Below are 20542 nucleotides of genomic sequence, written 5' to 3' on the forward strand. Positions count from 1 at the left end.
GCCCTTCTTGTCATTTTATCAGAAAGGAAAACATTCAGCCTGAAGTTTCGATTTTCAATGCATGTTGCAACTTCATTCCTTTAAAAAAAAACAAAACAAACAAACCAAAAAAAGAACCGTGGCGCAGGGCTCAGCACATCCAGGGCTCCCTGGGCGCCACACAACACCCCCCTCCGCCGCTAGGGCCACCCGGCCGAAGTCGCCTGACCGGCACCAGATCGCCTTTTCTTCGGGGACTCAACAAGGTCACCACGCAGCCTCGGAGCAGGGGGACTCTCTGTGCAAGCCAGCGGGACGCGCGCAGCGGAGCGCTAAGGGAGTGGAAGTTACAGGCCCCCCCCCGCGACGTACCCACTCCTCCCCTTCCCCTGGGTAGGGTGGGGGGGGGAGCGCTGCTCTCTTACCTGTTTCCTATAGGAAGCCCTGCTGCCGCCCGCCGGGTTACTGCTGCTATTGGGGAAAATCATCGCCCCGCCTAAGCCCAGCTTCCCCTCGGGATGGGCAGCAACTTTTGTGCCAACTTGCGCGCAGGGGCGGCTGCGGTGCCTCCCTCCCTCCCCGGCGGCTGCCTCCGAGCCGGAGGTCCACGCACGACGACGCCTCTCTCCCCCTTCCGCTCCGGGGATCAGCCGCGCAGCGCCTCCCGCACGAGCAGCAGCGGCCGAAGGGAGCTCATTGATCTGGCGGCGGCGGCGGGCGCTTCCCCAGCAGCGGCAGAGCCGATCCCACCTACCAGCGGCCTCAACCACCGCCCAGAGAGAGCGCGGCGCCGCAGGAGACGGCCCACAGCGGGCTCTGCGCCCGGCTCCTGCGCCCGGCCTGCCCCGCACGCTGCCGCCTCCTGCCCTGGCCGCTCTGCTCTGCGCAGGGGCGCTCAGCAGCCGCCCACTGCGCGGGGCCCCGGAGGAGCAGGCGGCGGCCGCCCCTGCCCCGCCGAATGGTTGCTTCTGGCCCCCGCATACCGCACATTCCACGGTGCAGCCAGCAGCTCCCTGCGCACCAGCGGCGGCAGCACTTCGCCCCTGGGCCAGGCGCTCCGCGGCCAGGTGAGCGCAGCAGGGGGAGGGAGGTGTCGCCTCCGCTTCACCTGGGGAAGGGCCCGAGTATGCAGCCAGCAGGTGTCTAGTCTAGTCCTTTACTCTGCAGGGCCAGCAGCAAAGCACCTCCCCCCACAGCCCTCCTTTCCCTGGCTGGGTAGAGCTGCGCCTTCGATAGAGCTGGGCAGCCCTGGGCCGGACGCACAGTTCAGCCGCACAAGCGCAGAGGGAGATAGGGCCAGAACCGGCCACCCCGAGGTTCAGCATGCTCGACCTCTAGACCAAGGTGGAAACCAGGTGCAAATCCAGAATGGATCGAAACTCGTTCAGTGGATCAGAAGGGGGTGACTTCTCACGTGGCCGGGGGTTTGAAAACCAGCATCTGGCTCTGGAATTTTCCAGCAGCTCAAAACCCTGGATCTAAACACCCCGGACTTTGGGGTGAGAAGCCACCATAGTCAGAAATCTAGTTTAGAACTTTGCAACTTGTGTACATCTCTTCAAATATCTGATCCCCTTCTCACACATACACAAGGTCAGAGAGAGATTGCAAATTTACTTTTCAAAAGGACCAAACCCTGTAGTCAATAGGAATTTTGCCAATGATTTCAGTAGCGATAGGATTTAATTCAAAATACATGACTCTGCCTTACACAAATTGATTTTGCCTGTGTGAAATCAACTGAATTGTCCCTCATGGCTTGAACAAGGAACAGGAGTACTTGTGGCACCTTAGAGACTAACCAATTTATTTGAGCATAAGTTTTCGTGAGCTACAGCTCAGTGAGCTGTAGCTCACGAAAGCTTATGCTCAAATAAAGTGGTTGGTCTGTAAGGTGCCACAAGTACTCCTTTTCTTTTTGCGAATACAGACTAACACGGCTGTTACTCTGAAACCTGAACAAGGAACAAAAGTCATAAAGTCCAAAGTCTAGCCTTATAGTCCGAGATGGCTAGCACAGTTTTAGGGAATTCATCCATCCTAAATCTCACCAATTCCTCCGAATAAGCTTTTTTGAAGTTTGAGGGAAATCCCATTTTTCTGCCAAAATTTAGGGCCTTGGGAAGTGTTGCAGTTACCGGAAAATTAGATTCCTCAGGGATTGTTGAGGGAAAGGGCTGCAAATGCCTTCCAAATTTTAGATGTGTTACGTAGAACTCTGAACCCTTTTTGTTGTGTACCCATCATTGGTTATGACTGGCAGTCTCATCTATAAAATAAAATTAGACTTTGTTCAACTCTGTAATTTCATACAGGTGACTCTGTAAGAGGACTTTCCACTGAGGACACCTAGTTCCAAGGTTTCCTTTGGTATTTTTTATTCTCTTTGATAGTAAGCACTCACTCCAAAAATGGATTGGGAACATAGATTGCTGGGAAGAAACATAGATTTGCCACTTGGTTCACCAGTGAAATGTTGAGCTGCATCCCAGAACAGCTATGGCAGCTTTAGAGTGTTTGGTGCTGGTAGCAACTTGGAAAATGTCCACCCCTCTCAACCTTCAGTTACTTTTTGCAATAAGCAGTCACTAAACATTTTCGTGCCATTGCATTTTGCTGCCCTAGACAACAGCCTATTCTAGTATAGCCAACAGTGAGAAAGCAGTGCTGCTTGGCAGAATTGTTATCTGTGTACCAGTAAACACCACCAAAACACAAAAAAACCCCACACAGCACCTAAAAACTGAACTCATCCACAGTTACGTTCCATGTTAAACCTGACCTTTGAATAACTGTTCAGAGCTAGTCAAAAACCATGCCCAACGTGTGGTATGTGCACATGCAATCTTAATTCTGCATGCTTTGAATTAGTATTTCCAAGGCAATAGAAGAACTGCACAGTGCTGGCAGCACAGTCTTCTAATAGTCAACAAAAGTGAGAAAGATCTTCACGAATCCTCTACTCTTACAAAATGAGTTTGGGGGTAGGAGACACCGGAATTGATGTCTTCCCCCCCCAAATGACAAAGGATTCTGAGGAACTTCAGTTTTCCTTTGTTTCCCAATACAATTAAAAACTGGTGGGATGTAGACATTCCCTATTCCATCACAGGTATATTTAAGGCACCAATCACTGTGGTAGTTAGACACCATTACAGGAATTAAAAGATTTAAGAACATTTCAAAAGGGAACTCTCAAAGCAGGAACTCTGCACTTTCATCCCCAGGTTGCTATTCTTTAGAGAGGATGTGGATTTCCCTTTCGTGGATTCACCATGTGGCACGTTTTTTCATGGACAATACGTACTCTGTTTTTCTAACGTTTGTGGTATAAAACATGTAACATTAAACCATTCAGTGAAAATTTGATAGAAAACATCACCCTCAAGAGATATTTGTTTTATTTATGCTTTTGTTTAAAGGAGATTTGCAATGGCATTTTCAGAGGAGAAAGTGTGTTAGCCTTGATGTCCTGGCCAAAGTAGCATTCAGCCTACCAAAATCCTCCCTGCATATCCAAATGGATAAGGTAATCTTCCTCAATTCTTGCCCTAAATTATGAAACAGTCTTGCCTTGTGTGCTGTTAAACAATAGCTATGTTCTACCCCAGAGCCGGTAGTGGCATTTTAGTGATGTGATGGTGGGTGAAGTGATTTCTGTGTGTGGGAGTGAGTGTGCATGAGAGAGAGAGAAGACTAATAAGGCTCGACAGTACCTTCTGGGAGGGAAGGTGTTATATAGGTTTAGGATTTTACTAAGCACTTTCCCTACATCTTTTCTAGGATAAAAGGATCATTACATGTTTGCAAATAAGACCCTCAGTCTTACCCCGCTAAGAGTAAAAATATTGAAACAGACTCTTTGAAATGTATACAGAAGTGGAAATTTAAATCACATTTGTCAAGGAAATGCATATTAATTGTGTTATAACAGATGTGAACCTATGTACTAGTATGCAGGTACCTTCCTGGTTAAAGTTATAAATATGCACTTCAGTTTGTTCTTGAAGGGAACTGGTAAGCATGGAGATTCTAAAGGTACCTGGATTACTATTTTGACAGTTTCTTTAACTAGCAGGAGTTGCTCAGTCAAAAAAGAAGGTGGCTTGCAGAGCAGAGCTAGTTATATTTTGTGGTTAAAATCTTCATGCATTGCATGTTTATTGTTCAGAGACAGTTAAAAGATGCGTATTTGTAGATAAATTAAGGCCAGATCTGAGTTGAGCATACCACTAAAGGGTATCTGAAGATTTAGACAGCAACAGGAAGCCTTCAAAGGAGCTAGAGAATATCTGGAAAATTTGGAAGCTTCCAAGTAATTACCATCGATCTCAGCAAACAGCAGACTGGTGAAACCAAACCCTTATTCTGTAAACAGTTCCACATACATAAATCACAGCTTCATGATTCAAATCAAATCCATGGTTTCTTACTTTACACAAAGCTAAATAAACTCTGTGGAAACCCTCCATCAAGGGTCATTCACTGCTGTGGTGGGACAGTTACTGTTTCTACCACCTCCCTCCCTAGAAGGTTCTGTTTTAGTAGGGTAACTTTAGTTTCCGCTAGGGGCTTCTAGAGCCTAGTCTGGATGTGCTGAATTCATGCATTCTGCTGGCTGCCCTGGCCATGTCCCCTCGTGAGCCAGTGCCACCCATTTGGGGGGCTGCCTAAACACACCCCTGGTGCAGGGAAGGTTATGAGCACTTTGTACTCTCCCCTTACAGTTGGGTCTTTCTACTGTAACCCCCAAGGAGATTACCTAGATTCCTGGGGCTCTGTCTGCTGGCAGAATGGGAGAGGAACACTGTCCCTGGTAGGGAGAGGGAGCCAAGGCATACTCAGAGTCTGCCTGGCAACCAATAGGGAGTGAGATGCCTCACCCAGGGAATTCAGGAAAGAGGAGAAGACATTTTTTCGTCATTCTGGAGCCAGCCAGGGCAAGGGCAGAACTGGTTGTGTGGGAAGCTGGTGAGTCCCAGGCCTGCATGCAGGGTTCCCGCTGAGAACTGGCCCCTAGGGACCTGAAAGCAAGATCCCTCAGCTGGGCTCTTCCTTCTCCGCTGATGATTCCCAGTTTGTAGAGTTTTGCTGGGAAACTTCCCCAGCCAGGCTGAGTTAGCCCTCCAGTTCCCTAGGTGAGACCAGTCACCACATGGTCAGCTCTGTCCTGTCTGCTAGTTCAGGGCTGCTGCCTGCTGTGAGTGTGCCTGGATGCTGGGCTAGGAGACTACAGTTTGGATTTTAGTACAGTTGTGTAATCTGCACCTTGAGCCCTGCACCCCTTTGTGGTGAGGGGAAATCCTGGGACCAGAGCAGCCTGATTACTGCCTGAAGAGGATCTCTGCTGGCAGAGATCAGCCCCTCTGCAGTGACTGAGGAGTCCAGAGTCATCTCTGGATCTGAGGATCATTCCTGGAGTTTGTGAGTGCACCATCTTTTACTCAGTAAGTCAGAGAATTCATTTTGGGGACCTCCTACTCCCTGAACTGTGTCCTCAAGCCAGGGAGTAAGGGTTTGGGGATTTTATAACCTGTCTGTTTCAAGTGTGGAGGAACTTACCACCTTCTCCCACTTGTGAGTCCCTTGGGCTCTACTGAACCCAGTCAGCCACAGTGCTAAACCACTGCAGAGAAGAATTTTGGTGTCATAGGTCATCAAGGGCCCCAACAAAGTACGTGTACCAACGGCACACTAATCTTACATTTGCTACGTCAAGTCATGTGACTAGGGAAAGTCACAGGTATTGGCAGTGTGGGCACCGGTGAACCTAAAAATAGTGTTTTTCCCTGTTATGTTATATTTATCTCCTGTTTAATATAATTATTGTGTTGAATATATTGTATGTGTTTGTGTTATTTCTTGGAAGTCTCCAACTATCTGGCAAGTAAGTGGGGATTACTCTGTGGTTAGAATTTTCCACCCAAGCTGCCCTGGAGACCCTGCCAGGAAGGAGCGAGGGGGGTGGAGGCACCACCAAATAATTCATCGGAAAAAATAAAGAAGATACACCCTGCTGAGTGGGTGGCGGGATCCAGAAAAACCCAGACCTGTCCATCAAAACCTGTAAGCAGACTGGCATTAAAGAAAGTAACCGGGTGGAGAGGGGGCACTACATCGGAGGCACCACTGGGATCCCGTCTTTTAAACTCAGACCTTATATACACCCCTGCTGTCTTCCTGGGAAATTAAGTAAATTCCCAGTATGGATTGCCAGAAGAGGCTTGTAACTTGGTGTGAGCTGGAGGAAGCTGACCCTGAATGCCACTTCCTGCTCACTAATGTACCCACTGAATGGGAAGTTAGACAAATTGAAGATGAGATTGCTAATGTTAGAGAATGGGGAACCTGTGTGGTTCGGAGTCATATGCAAGCAAAAGGGGAAGCTACTTTATCCCTTCTTGTAGAGGGCAAGATTATATTGTCTACCGTAGTGATCCTCCATGTAATTCTACCAGATGGAGAGAAGGAAGGACGGAAGGTAACCATACAAGCACAATCACGTTTTCCCTCCGCATCTTCCCCACCATCTGAAACCATCAATTTTCAGTCCAAATTGGGGGACTTTCTTAGGCAGGAAGGGAAGACCATGACTGAATTAAGGACTCTTTTGGGAAGTAGTCCTGTGCCTCCTCCCAGGTCTACGGACCAAATAATTTTTGCTATGAGACAAGCAATAGGAGAGTCCATAAAGACAGCATATGAATCGGGCCCTTACAGAAAGCTGAAGTTCTTTTCAGGCATTAAACCAGTGCCTGTAGGGGAAGATGACTATGACACTTGGAGGCATCACCTAATCAGATGATGCAGGAATGGCAATGTAGTGAGGCTGAAAAGAGGAAACGTGTGGCAGAAAGCCTGCGAGGACCTGTAGGGAATGTGCATTAAAAGCCAGCAAGCCTGTTGCCACTGTTGATGACTATCTCTCAGCGATGGAGGATGCCTTTGGGAGCCTAGAGACAGGGAAAGACCGCTACTTTCAATTTCGGTCCTGTTACCAACAGCCAGGTGAAAAACTATCTTTCTATCTTCACAGATTGGAACCATCCCTTCAACTGTGCATCCGCCATAAAGGCACCGAGAGGAGCAAGGAACACAGAGTACAACTAGAACAGATCATACGAGGTGCCATTTATGATGACTTTCTAATTATGAAGCTGCAACTTGTAGACCGATTGGACAGTCCTCCAGAATTCCATCAATTGCTGTGAGAAGTCCGGGAGGAGGAGGAAAAGAGAACTATTAGAGAGAGGAATAAGATCTCAGTAAGTAGAACCGTTGCTCCTAACAAACTGAAGGATGACCCTTGTCTGTCCACCACTGAGGACCTCCATCAACAGCTTAAAACTTTGACAGCACAGCTCACTGAATTTATGACAAGTAAGATGACTCAGAGGTCACCTAGCGAAATTCTTCCACCAACTTTGACAGAAAGAAAGTACCCTTCCTTTTGCCCAGGGAGAGGGGACCACAACAGAGAACCTGTAAATAAAACCTTGGCGACCCTCCCAAGGAACAAGAGATTCTGCTACCGATATGTGAGGAAAGGTACATTGCCACCCAGCGTGACAACCCGAGGAACGAAGAGAAGGTAGCACAACGAAAAAGGGAGTTACAGGGAAACTCCCAAGGATCCCAGTAATGGAACATACTGGGAGCCATTACAGTCAGAGCTCCACTACGTTGTGTTATGAACAGCCTTCCTGGAGCCCATTCCCAGAGGGATTGATAGGCCCAACAGCAGTAGTTAATGTAAAATGGTAGAAGGGATTCCTTGTAGGGCCTTGCTGGACAGTGGATCTCAGGTCACCATCATTACTAGAGAATTCCATCAGCAATTCCTGCTTCAAGTGAAGATCTAGCCTCTAGAGCAGGGGTAGGCAACCTGCAGCACGCAAGCTGATTTTCAGTGGCACTCACACTGCCCGGGTCCCGGCCACCGGTTCGTGGGGGGGGCTCTGCATTTTAATTTAATTTTAAATGAGGCTTCTTAAACATTTTAAAACCTTATTTACTTTACATAAAACAATAGTTTGGTTATATAATATAGAAAGAGACCTTCTAAAAATGTTAAAATGTATTACTGGCACGCAAAACCTTAAATTAGAGTGAATAAATGAAGACTCGGCACACCACTTCTGAAAGGTTGCTGATCCCTGCTCTAGAGGGATTGGCAATATGGGACCTTAGCAATGCTAGTTACCTGTACGATGGATATGTACTAGTGACTAAGTTTTTCTGCAGAAATGGTTGGATGTTTCCAGGATTGTGATACTCTGGCTTTGATTTGTCCTGAGACGCAAAATTCTGATGGCATTCCCATATTGATTGAAATCAACAGCAACATGTTCCAGTCTTTGGCCACTCTTTGTGGTCGTTTGGGCCAAAAGACCGCAGGCATGGTTTCGCCCTCCATTGCAAGAGCCGACCCTGGGCTCATCCACAACGTATTATGACCACGATAGCTCTGTTGATGAGTCACTAGGGAAAGTTGTAAGAGTATCCAAAGCTGTTTTGTCCATACCCCCACATGGTGAGATTGACTTGAGAAGAAAACTTGAGAAGCACAGTCGCAGCCTTCCTCATACAGTGATGATGGTGTCCTCTGCTGGAGATAACTTCCCTAGTGGTCTGATGGTTCAGAGAGGTTTACTGTCCTTACTACAGATGGAGGAAGTTGGCATTATGGTAAGAGTAAGAAATGAAAACAACCATCCCATAGCCATCAGGAAAGGAACAGTGTTGGCATGATTGTATAGGGTAGAGAGTGTTGTGAGCCCTGCAACTGCAGGCAGAAAGCCCTGTAAGGCATTGGATCCTGATCTTTGTAATTCTGGTGATTCTCCTATGTCTCCCAGTTGGAATGACTGGTTGAAAAAACAGCTAAGTGAGAGACCTGATGTGTTTTCCACTGAGGAATGGGATGTGGAGTATGCCATTAACGTGGAACACACCATTCGTTTGGCAGATGACAGGCCTTTTAGGAAGAGGTCCCGAAGACTGGCACCTGCAGACACTGAGGACGTGAGAAAGCATATCCAAGAACTACTGGAAGCAGGAATAATTTCTGAATCCCGTAGCCCCTATGCATCCCCCATTGTGGTGGTGTGGAAGAAAAATGGGACTGTGTGTATGTGTGTGGACTATCGCAAACTGAATAAAAGGACCATCCCAGATCAATACACTGTACCCAGGGTAGATGATGCCTTAGCTTGCCTAGCAGGAAGCAGATGGTTCTCTGTCTGAGATTTATGAAGCGGCTACTACCAGATCCCGATCAGCTCTGAAGACAAGAGAAAACAGCTTTCATTTGCCCTTTGGGATTCTACCAGTTTGAGAGGATGCCCCAAGGTATCTTGGGAGCTCCTGCTACATTCCAGTGTTTGATGGAGAAGACAGTGCCGGATATGAATTTCTTAGAAGTGCTGGTGTATTTGGATGACTTCATTGTTTTGGGGAAAACTCTGGAAGAGCATGAAGCTCGACTAATGAAAGTGTTAGACCACCTGGAAGCTAGTGGGTTGAAACTGTCACTTCACAAATGTCAATTTTGTCAGACCCGAGTAAAATATGTAGCCATATTGTGTCAGCAGAAGGTGTGGCGACTGACTCAGAGAAGATTGAGGCATTAACCACCTGGCCTATACCCAAAGACCTGAAAGCTTTACAGTTTTTCCTAGGCTTCTGTGGTTATTACCACCGATTTGTAAAAAATTGCTCCTCCATTGTGAGACCACTCACCAATTTTACAAGGGGATACCCCCCAACATGGAAGAGAACACCCCAACATAAGCTTGTGAGTCCTCCTGAGAGGTATTTCAAGGTGAATGAACCCTTTGGGGACCGTTGGACTGAGGAATGCAACAACACTTTCCATGCCCTTATTGAGAATGTCACCACTGCACCTGTGTTAACCTTTGCAGACCCTACCAAGCCCTATGAACTGCATGTAGATGCCAGTCTTGATGGATTAGGAGCAGTTCTCTATCAAAATTATGAGAATCAGTGGAAACCCGTGGCCTTTGTCAGTCAAGGGCTGACTGCATCTGAAAGACACTAACCCATGCACAAACTTCAGTTTTTAGCTCTCAAATGGGCTGTTGTGGACAAACTTCATGATCATCTATATGGAGTGACCTTTGTAGAAAAACAGATAATAACCCACTTACTTATGTGCAGACCACAGCTAAACTAGATGCTACTGGTCAGCGATGGATGCTTATGGTTTGGTTGCTTATGACTTTAAGCTGCAGTACTGATCGGGTCAAACCAATGCAGATGCATTGTCCCTTCACCCTCATAACCCACTCGAGGAAGAGTCTGAGTGGATGGAAATACTTTCTGCTGCTATTTGTGCCACCTGCAAGACCATAATAGGAAAACTGCAGTCCCATTATATAAATGAGGAAAGATATGCCGACACCCTGGGGTTATCTGACAAGGCTATACCCACAATTTATGCAAACCTTGTTGGGCTAAAGACTTTTGAATTGCCCCAGATAACTCCGACTGAATTGAGAAGAGCTCAGTGGAAAGATTCAGACATTTGGCCTGTGCTGGAAGCTGTGGAAAAGGGTGAAAAACCCATCTCCAAGGCTAACTTTGCCCCCGGCACAATTCTTTTCTTAAAAGAGTGGGATCGTTTAGTGATTATTCCGGACCATCCAGACTATAAGGGGCCATGTGCAAAAACAACTGGTCTTACCCCGGGAATACCAGGAGATGGTGTTGAAGTCTTTGCACGATGACCATGGTTATTTGGGGGGTAGACAAGACTTTGGAATTGGTCAAAGACTGGTTTTATTGGCCCAAAATGACAGCATCTGTGGAAAACCACTGCAAACGGTGCTCTTGGTGTGTTAAGCGGAAGACCCTGCCACAAAAGGCAGCATCTATGGTGAACATCACTACAGATGCACCCATGCAGTTCATGTGCATTGACTTTTGTTTTGGAGCCTGATAGAAAAAAACACTCCAGTATATTGGTAGTTACTGACCATTTTACAAGGTATTCCCAAGCATATCCCACAAAAGACCAAAAAGTCAGTACAGTGGCCAAAATTTTATGGGATAAATTCTTTATACATTATGGTTTCCCTGCCTGAATCCATTCCGACCAGGGAAGAGATTTTGAAAGCAGACTACCGGTAATTTACGAACTGACAAAAACCCTGGGAATAAGGAAGTCCAGAACCACTCCTTACCATCCTCAGGGAGATCCACAACCGGAGAGATTCAACCAGACTTTGCAAAACATGTTGGGAACTCTGCATCCATCCCAAAAGACCAGATGGAGTGAGCCATGTCAGTTACCTTGTGCATGCTTATAACTGCACTAAAAATGAGTCCACTGGCTTTTCGCGTTATTATTTCATGTTTGGTAGAGAAGCAAGGCTACCAATTGACTTATGTTTCGGGATATCCTCTGATGAAGCTAGCAAAAAAAAGGTATCTCCAGTACATTCAGAGTCTTAGACGTGACTTGCAGAAAGCTTACAAACTGGCCTCTCAAGCAGCCAGAAAAAGCAACCTTGCCAACAAGCAGAGATGTGACAGTCGGGTCCGTGAACAGGATCTGCAGATAGGAGACAGAGTCTTAATCCAAAATCTAGGTCTCACTGGAAAGCACAAATTAGCTGACCAGTGGAATACAAACTCCTACAGAATGGTTGATAAGCTACCAGACTTGCCTGTATACAGCCTTAGGATGGAAAATGGAAAAAATGTTTAAGACTATTCACCGAAACCACCTCTTGCCAGCAGGGCAGTTAATAGGTGAAGAGAACAATAGTGAATGTGGTTCCTCCCGGCCACCCATTACTCGTTCAAGACTAAGGAAGCAATTTCCTGCAGAAAGAAGCCTTACTGCACAACTTGAATCTGCTGGCAAGGCAAACAGCGAGTCTTTAACCTCCCCTGGAGAAAATGATCCTCATTCACAGAGTAGCTGTGAGGAGAAATTCTTCCCCTATTATCTAACGCCTCTGTAGAAACGTGAAAGGGAAAAGAGGATTTGGGTGCAGTTATTTTAGTTTGGTTAAGAGACAGAGCAAGAAACAGGCCAACCTTAACCCTAATAACGCGAGATTTGCAGAAGCAGGGTTTGTGCGAGGTGGATGGGAAAACTACAAGGGACCTTGCTTTAAGATAAGAATGGAATGCAATGTTGACTAAGATAATGGGAAGAAAAATGTATAAACAGGACACAGCTATATGTAATGAAAGGGTATAAATATTGCTTTATATTGTTTGTACTTTGAAGATTTGCCTAAGGACAGACACTCTGTCTAATTGCTGTCTTCCCTGCAATTGCATGAATAAATTGTCTCTGAGTTGTTGCAAATAACCTAAGAGTGAAGACTGAGTTTTCTTCCACATCTCCTATGCTTCATGAGCTGTTACGTGAGGTAGAAACTGTTAGAGAGAGAGAATCTGGGCCTCCTCTAGCTCAAATACTTAACCCTGAAGCTGCACCATTTGTACCCCATCAGTCAACAATACAGCATGATAACCCCTGCCTGCTGGCACCACCTGAAGAGGCAAGTGGTTTACCAGCTAGTATGGGTCCACTTGCAGAGGATGTGGGAAAAACCATGCAACCTGCAGAAAGAGAAATCATTGATTGTCCTGCAGCTATTACTGCTGAGAGCCCTCAGAATAAAGAAGCTCCCATACTTTGACGTTCAGAACGAGAGCGAAAATCTGTACAGAAACTCACGTATGATGTTCCAGGGACCTCCGCCTCTGTCCCTTTGCACTTAGTAAATAGATGGATGCAGGTGGCCTATTATTGTTTGTGCCTGATACTTAACAAGGGAGACTCCAAGTTTAAGTCATTCATTTCAATATAGTAAGAATGTTATTAATGTAAACAGAATAACAATTTAATGTTGTTTTAAATTAATATACCATATATAGTATGTGGACATGGCAATACTTACTTGTTGGCAAATAACATTTATTGTCCACTAAGCCATGTCTATTATTACCTGATGAAAAGGACCTTGCATGTTTGTGTTGTGGTTAAATGACCCTTGCCGAGGACGGCAAGAACTTTTGCCCAGGGAGAGTGTAACCCATAAGGAGATTACCTAGATTCCTGGGGCTCTGTCTGCGGAGTAGCTCAGTGAGGGGCACATTGTCCCTGGTAGGGAGGGGGAGCCAAGGCAACTCATAGTCTGCCCAGCAACCAATAGATCATAGAATATCAGGGTCAGAAGGGACCTCAGGAGGTCATCTAGTCCAACCCCCTGCTCAAAGTAGGACCAATCCCCAATTTTTGGCCCAGATCCCTAAATGGCCCCCTCAAGGATTGAACGCAAAACCCGGGGTTTAGCAGGCCAATGCTCAAACCACTGAGCTATCCCTCCCCCCCAGGCCGGCATGCTGGGTTCCCGCTGAGAACTGGCCCCTAGGGACCTGAAAGCAAGTTCCCTCAGCTGGGCTCTTCCTTCTCCGCTGATGATTCCCAGTTTGTAGAGTTTTGCTGGGAAACTTCCCCAGCCAGGCTGAGTTAGCCCTCCAGCTCCCTAGGTGAGACCAGTCACCACATGGTCAGCTCTGTCCTGTCTGCTAGTTCAGGGCTGCTGCCTGCTGTGAGTGTGCCTGGATGCTGGGCTAGGAGACTACAGTTTGGACTTTAGTACAGTTGTGTAATCTGCACTTTGAGCCCTGCACCCCTTTGTGGTGAGGGGAAATCCTGGGACCGAAGGAGCCTGATTCCTGCCTGAAGAGGATCGCTGCCAGCAGAGATCAGCCCCTCTGCAATGACTGAGGAGTCCAGAGTCATCTCTGGACCTGAGGATCATTCATGGAGTTTGTGAGTGCACCACCTGTTAGTCAGTCAGTCAGGGAATTCGTTTTGGGGACCCCCTACTCCCTGAACTGTGTCCTCAAGCCAGGGAATAAGGGTTTGGGGATTTTATAACATGCTGCATATTAAAACCTGTGGAGGGATTTACCACCTTCTCCCACTTGTGAGTTCTTTGGACTCTACTGAACCCAGTCAGCCACACTGCTAAACCACTGCAGAGAAGAATTTTGGTGTCAAGGGCCCCAACAAAGTACGCGTACCAACGGGACACTAATCTTATATTTGCTACATCAAGTCATGTGACTGGGGAAAGTCACAGATATTAGCGGCATGGGCAGCGGTGACCCTAAAAATAGTATTTTACCCTGTTTTACACTACCATCATGGTCCTTTGTCACAGTATGTGTCAACTTACAAAGCCCAACCCACTGAGCAAAAGGATAAAATCTGTAATCACTTCTTCAGTCAGCGCTGTTCCAAAGAGGTTTCTCCTTGTAATTTAATTGACTTTATTCTACATATCATGAACAGTGACATCTAAATCTAAAAGTGGGTGTGTCATACTGACACAAAGGAATGCTCAGAGTCAATTTACAGCACTGGGTAAAGATCTTCCAGTGTGTGACACAAAACAGGTCATGCAGGATGCTGAGAAGCAGAACAATGCATAAGAAACACTTTAAAATATGTTAGATGGGATATGAAAACAAACTGCATGTTAGGGGTGCTGAGCATTTCCTGGGAGGGGAAATGCTGTCAAGAGAGCTCACAGCATCACACAAAATCAGACTTTAACTTTAGCACTAAACTGTTAAATGCTTTCCTTGCTCCTGCTCTTAAGATATGGCCCATGGAATATAGCAAACTAAATTACAAGGAAAGCTGCTTTAGAGACTGTTAAATAATCTCAGAATTAATTGATTTTGTTTAAGCTTTATGTATCATAAGTTAAGTGTCTGGATTACCAAAAGCAAAAAATAATCATATTTTGCTAAATGAGAAAGTGAGGGAGAGGTCAGCAGAACATGGAAGAAATTAAAGTCATGAACATGCAAAGCATCTTCTATTCATAAACAACAATATGACATTTTTCTTGGGAAAAGGAAGGACGTACTGAAAAAACAATGATTTCTGCAAAAAAACTTAAAAGTTACTAAGAGGCAGAAGAAAGATACAAAAACAGAGAAAACTAAGAGAATGAGAAACAGTTGTTTAAGAACATATTCCTAACATTACAAAAATAGTCACAGGAATATATACAGAAGTCAAATAGTCAAAAGTAAGAATGCAACCTCCTTCCTACATTCAAGAGCAAAAGGTAAAGACAGATCAGATTCTTCAGGGAAACCATTTTCACCAGGGCTGACTCAAACAGCTGCAGCAAGATATCCAGATTTAAATTTTGGAATTCAATTTTAAAAAATGCTGTATTACGACTAATATGACACCCATTTGTTGTCACCTTCACCTATCCAGAAATCCAGTTCAAATCCCACCCTACCATTTCATCTCCTTTTTCATAACAAGTTCTTCCTCTAGCCTAAATCTCTGATTCCCACTCCCCTTTTTCCCATCTGTTCCAAAGCTCTATTCTGTCTTTTCCCTGCAACTCTCTCTGAGTAATATTCACTCTTTTATTAATGCTGCCAAATTTAGTATATGTGAAATGCTCTGGCCACTGAGTTGGTTCTTCTTTTGAAATTTACCCTTAAAAATCTACCTTTCTATTTTAATATATGACTGACTTCTATGTTTTGTGAAATGTTGTATGAAGGACATATTATAAAAGCAAATCACATCATAAATCAGTAATTTTTCTGATTTTCTTCACTGATTATTAGTGCAAATAATGTGAATATAGTGAATGATCCAATCTATTGTTAATTCCACAATATTACAAAGTGCTGGTATGGTATGTATTATTTATTTCTTGAAAGCTATGGTCAAGACATTACTTCATAAGAGCATTTCCACTGTCAAAACAAATGCCCCTTTGCTTATCATATGCTGTACATTCTGGGAAGTTTAAGACTGAAAGATATTACTGTAATGCATTATAATATAACAGTAATCTAAGGAAATTGCTTATATTTGACAAATTAGGTAATGACAACACAGGACAAAAACCAATCATGGTTTCTGAAAATAACCAAAGTGACTCAAAAGAGCTGAACTCTGCCATTGGTATGATAATGATGCCAGACACTTGTTGGAACGTATAAAAGAATCCAGATTCTATAAACAGTTGCCAGATTTACTGTAAAACAAAGTAATAAAGATGGAGTGAGATAAAGTATATAGGTAATATTAATCAGTAAAGCAGTGAAAACAGTGCAAGTTCATTACTTCATCAAGAGTTGCATACACGTTAAGTAAGACTTAAAATACCCAGCTGCTCTGATATAATTATTTGCTTCACTGTTTTGTACATTGGGGGGGAGAGTATGTTGAAACTAAGGATGGTCATAAAAGAGAGAGAAAATCTGGAAATTCCCAAGCATACTTTGTAAAGCGTCAAAATAAAGGTGTTCCATAAAGCAAAGCTTGGTTACATATGCTGGTGCTCCAGCAGAGGATGGACCATGTGAACCAATATTTTTCTCCTACTACAAACTGGCTGGGTTTTATTTATTTCTTAGAAACTTCAGAAATAAGGAAGAGACAGAAAGAAATGTAGAGAAACTTACAATCAGAATGTGTTTGAAGATAAAATAAATAGTCAGCAATACTAAAGAAAGGGAATGTTATTTAGTGGTTAGAGTACGGAACTGAGAGTTAGTAAAACGTATGCATTTTATTCCCTTCTGTGTCACTGTTTTCGTATCTGGGACTGTGGACTGACATCAGTGGGGTATTTCAGTGCTCAGAACTTCTGAAAATGTGGCCCTAAATCTCTCTGTGGCTCAGTTTTCATATCTATAAAATTGGGAGAGTGCTTAACTAATTGACAGAGATGTTGTGAAGATGTTTGTAAACCCTTGAATGAAAGTTAAATACTATTCTTAACTGAAACAAGTTCTCTAATAAAACAATGAAGAAGATTGGCATAGCCACGTACATCCTATCATTATTGATTGCCAAAATACGTCATTATAAAAAAAGGAAATAGAAGCAGAAAAAGGAGTAACTTAAAATATGGCATAGCATACAAAAGAATAGCAAGCATGTGACAAACAGGAACATGGGACATTATTGCCATTAATGGCAACACTAGGCCACCAGCCCCAAGCTGCATGCTTGCAGAAACCTTGAAGAAAATAAAGGGCAAAAGTTTCCTCTGTCACGCCCACTCTGGATAACTATCCCCTGTTCTGAACTTGCAAAAGATCCACATGGCAGACTGGAGAGAAGAATTTCCCCCTCCACCAATGATAGTATTCACATCGATATCTTAGATCAAAAACAAAAATCAAGACACTTTCCCAACTATGCCTTTGTCCCAACACGGACTCTTGCTAATTTCTAAAACCGTGATTTCAGAAAATGTTCCCTGGAACCAAGTACTGTTGTATTTGTTTGGCCTCCAAGCTGCCAAGAAGGCATCCATGAGCGTCAGCTGCTGTGTGAAAAGGAGGAAGGCCATCAAACTTATTTCATAATCCGCTGAACAGGTATCAACTAAAACCAATTTTTGGCTACCACCATTCAGAGCTATAACTAGCAGTGAATTTCTTTACCATCACCCCATACCCATTCACTCCCTCAACTCCCATGACAAGAACTAAATATCAGTCCAACCAATAGTTCCAACACCAATTACTACTTTCAAAGATTGCATTTTTCCACTTATTATTCTGAGGTGATGTTGTGCAGTAGACATAAGAAAACAAATTTCCATTTATGTGCAAAATTATTTACAGTGCTCCTCATTAGAGCCATCATTTCAATTCCTGTCACTCTAAATTCCGAGGTGAATATTTATCTTCAATAATCATTAAATTCATCACAGATGACGAGGAGCACTTTATTTCAGGGACCAATTTAAGGAGCCTTAGTTTTCACGAAGCTGTTTACTAGCTGTTCTGTATTAAGTGTCTCAAGCTGGCAACAGTGCAAATCACTGTGGGAAAGTATTTCAGAAAAAAGTTTGGTGAAGTAATTGACTTACATTCACAATAAAGCTTTATATTTATTTTATTAAACAGATTCTGAAAGTTCTATTGATCAATTGCCACTGAAATCACTTAATGGTCTGTGCATGAAATCCCTACTGAAATCAGTAGAATGGGCAAAAATTTAAAGTAGAACATGGGGTGAAATCCTGGCGCTGCAGCAGCCAATGGGAATCTTGCCCTTGTCTCCAGAGGAGCCAGGATTTCATACAGGGCTCTTATTTTTCATCCTAGGATATGGCAGACAGTTAAGTTTTACAAATGCACATATAATTGGGCCCCAGAAAAGTCAGGAAGTTTCTAGTTAAGGTTGCTACAATGATCTGACCTCATCCCCATTGTGAATTTGTACTACGATAGGTTTGGGTGAGCTAGTCTGGGAAAAGGAAGAACAAGCCTGAACTTTTGCCCATTACCTGAACGTTCTTTGACATACTCCACTGCTTTAGTAACTCTTCTTTATCTTAGCCAGTTACAGCTCCTCTCTGGGACTCCACACAGTAAGGGGTCTCCCAATTCCAAGATCTCAAAAGGAGACTTGCATCAGGGCCAGTGACAGGACCTTCACACTGTCCCACTGCCAGCAATCCACTGACTTACAGTTATTTCTGAGCATAGTGCTTACTACCAAATGTCGGTCCATGGAGTTCAGTGCAAACACTGTTCAGAGTTTATGGAACTCTAGAATAGCAGTTCTCAAACTGTGGATCAGGACACCAAAGTGGGTCATGACCCCATTTTAATGGGGCCACCAGGACTGGTGTTAGATTTGCTGGGGCCCGGGGCTGAAGGCCCAAAGCTGAAGCCCAAGCCCTGCCACCTGGGGCAAAAGCCTGAGCCCTACCGCCTGGGGCTGAAGCCAAAGCCTGAGGGCTTCACCCCGAGTGGCGGGGCGTGAGCTTCGGCTTCAGTGCTAGGTAGCGGACTCAGGTTACAGGCCCCCTGCCCCGGGCTGAAATTCTTGGGCTTTGCCCCCCCCCCAGGACAGTGGGGCTCGGGTGGGCTCAGGATTCATTCCCCCCACCCCGAGGTTGTGTAGTAATTTTTGTTGTCAGAAAGGAGTGGTGGTACAATGACGTTTCAGAACCGCTGCTCTAGAACAATAAGGATTTCAGCAGCTGGCAACAGGGTCACTCTAGGGTTTGTTACTGGGAAGAACTAGGGAATGTATCTGACAGGTAGAATTGGACTATTTTCTCCATGGTGTTTAATTGTGCAACTACCCAGACATCTGCATTTGCACACATCAGTTTCTATGTTTCTTTATCAAGTTCATCTCTGGTGTAACTGGACACAACTCCAATAAAGCCCATGGAGTAATACCAGGGTTAAAACTTGGTTGATTATGTTTACGTGATACCTTTTCTGGTGATGTGCCAACAAGAGGTGAAAGTCAATAAATACCACCTTCCATCCTATTAAAGATAAGTATTTTACCCCTCCACATTGTAAATATCACTGAAAAGATATGGCTTGGGAGTTTGTAAAATCTGTTTACATAATCACACACTGCTTTGGACTATGTTATGTCTTTCAGGTCACTAATGTAATCTAGTGTGTCACAGTCTAGTCCAAAACAACATCCAATTATGTCTGGTGAAGTAAGCTGTGAAAAACAGGTGAGTTTTGTACACCCACAGGTAACTTGTGTGCTGTAATACTGAGACGTACTTTATAAACTATGAGAGGTTACCAACTTTGAAAAGCAAACATACGTGCTTCTTATATTTGCATTATAATCAGCTATTTTAAAGCAGGCAGTCTCATTACTATAACTTGCACTGGAGGCATTTTTGACTTGCAAAGGAATTCATAAAAATCATGTCAGATCATGTCAGCTGAGAGGTTATATAAATCACATTTTTCTACAAAGTGAAAAATACATTTCACATCCAAGAAATTTCAGATTGGTTTATGAATAGAGCCCACAGTTTCAGAACTTTGTGATGAATCTTAACAGGACTGTTGGCCCCAATAAACCAGACAATATGAAAAGGAAGTTAAAAACCTAAAAAAGGCTGGGATCTTTGTATATTATTCATCCTACCCACTGTACTTTCACCAAGGCTGTTATTCCATTCCACAGAAAGACCGGTTCCTAAGAGGTCCTAATCCTGCAAGACATTATGGTCGCTGCATACACACAGAGAAATTAGATAAAAACCTAACTACTCTTGCTGGAAGGCTGCAAAGTAACATGACTTTATTTCTTAGAAATCAAATTGCTAACACACAAGAGCCATAAAACAGAGAGAGACAAAACAAGCTGCTCCGTAAAAACAGTGAGACACAATTCACCCTATTTTACTATAAGCTAGCTGTTTACAGACTGACTGCTGCTCCCAGACACTTCACTACAGAGTCCCTTACTCTGCAAGCAGGACCAGGAAAACCCCTTACCACCACCTCATGCGCACACACACTCGAAGTGATCACTTGCAATTCCAACACAGTCCTCAATATACCACACAAAGCAATTAAGCATGCACACAATTAAAGCATATGTTCATATGAGTGGTCTTGAAGATACTACAGCCTTTGTCTACACGAGGAAAAAAGGTGTATTCTTAACTCAAGTTAGCTAATACGAGGTAAAATCCTAGTGACAAGTCAATCTGTAGTTTTCACATGTGTTATT

At 44.3% G+C, this 20542-nt stretch overlaps 1 protein-coding gene and 1 long non-coding RNA gene across 10 annotated transcripts in view; one reads left to right on the forward strand and one right to left on the reverse strand.

The window, feature by feature from the left end:
• RBMS1 (RNA binding motif single stranded interacting protein 1) overlaps window positions 1-20542 on the reverse strand; it is a 205043-nt gene that overhangs the window by 134583 nt on the left and 49918 nt on the right. The window contains exon 1 of one of the 9 annotated variants that reach the window (XM_043525851.1): window positions 963-1102. The exons of 5 other annotated variants lie outside the window; for them this stretch is intronic. Coding sequence is in view for 2 of the 4 variants with exons in the window: in XM_043525848.1 (XP_043381783.1) it covers window positions 405-467 (63 nt within the window). In the remaining 2 variants the exon portion in view is untranslated. Of the gene's footprint in view, window positions 1-404; window positions 906-962; window positions 1103-20542 lie in introns of those variants that run through there. 3 more of the 9 variants (XM_043525853.1, XM_043525848.1, XM_037912626.2) reach the window with 3 other exon arrangements.
• Window positions 918-12325, forward strand: LOC114018692. The gene is made up of 3 exons (XR_003563965.3): window positions 918-1046; window positions 3402-3508; window positions 7016-12325. It is a non-coding gene; the product is annotated as an uncharacterized LOC114018692 (long non-coding RNA).

The sequence above is a fragment of the Chelonia mydas genome, chromosome 11 (assembly GCF_015237465.2).
Source record: "Chelonia mydas isolate rCheMyd1 chromosome 11, rCheMyd1.pri.v2, whole genome shotgun sequence".
Taxonomy (NCBI): Eukaryota; Metazoa; Chordata; order Testudines; family Cheloniidae; genus Chelonia; species Chelonia mydas.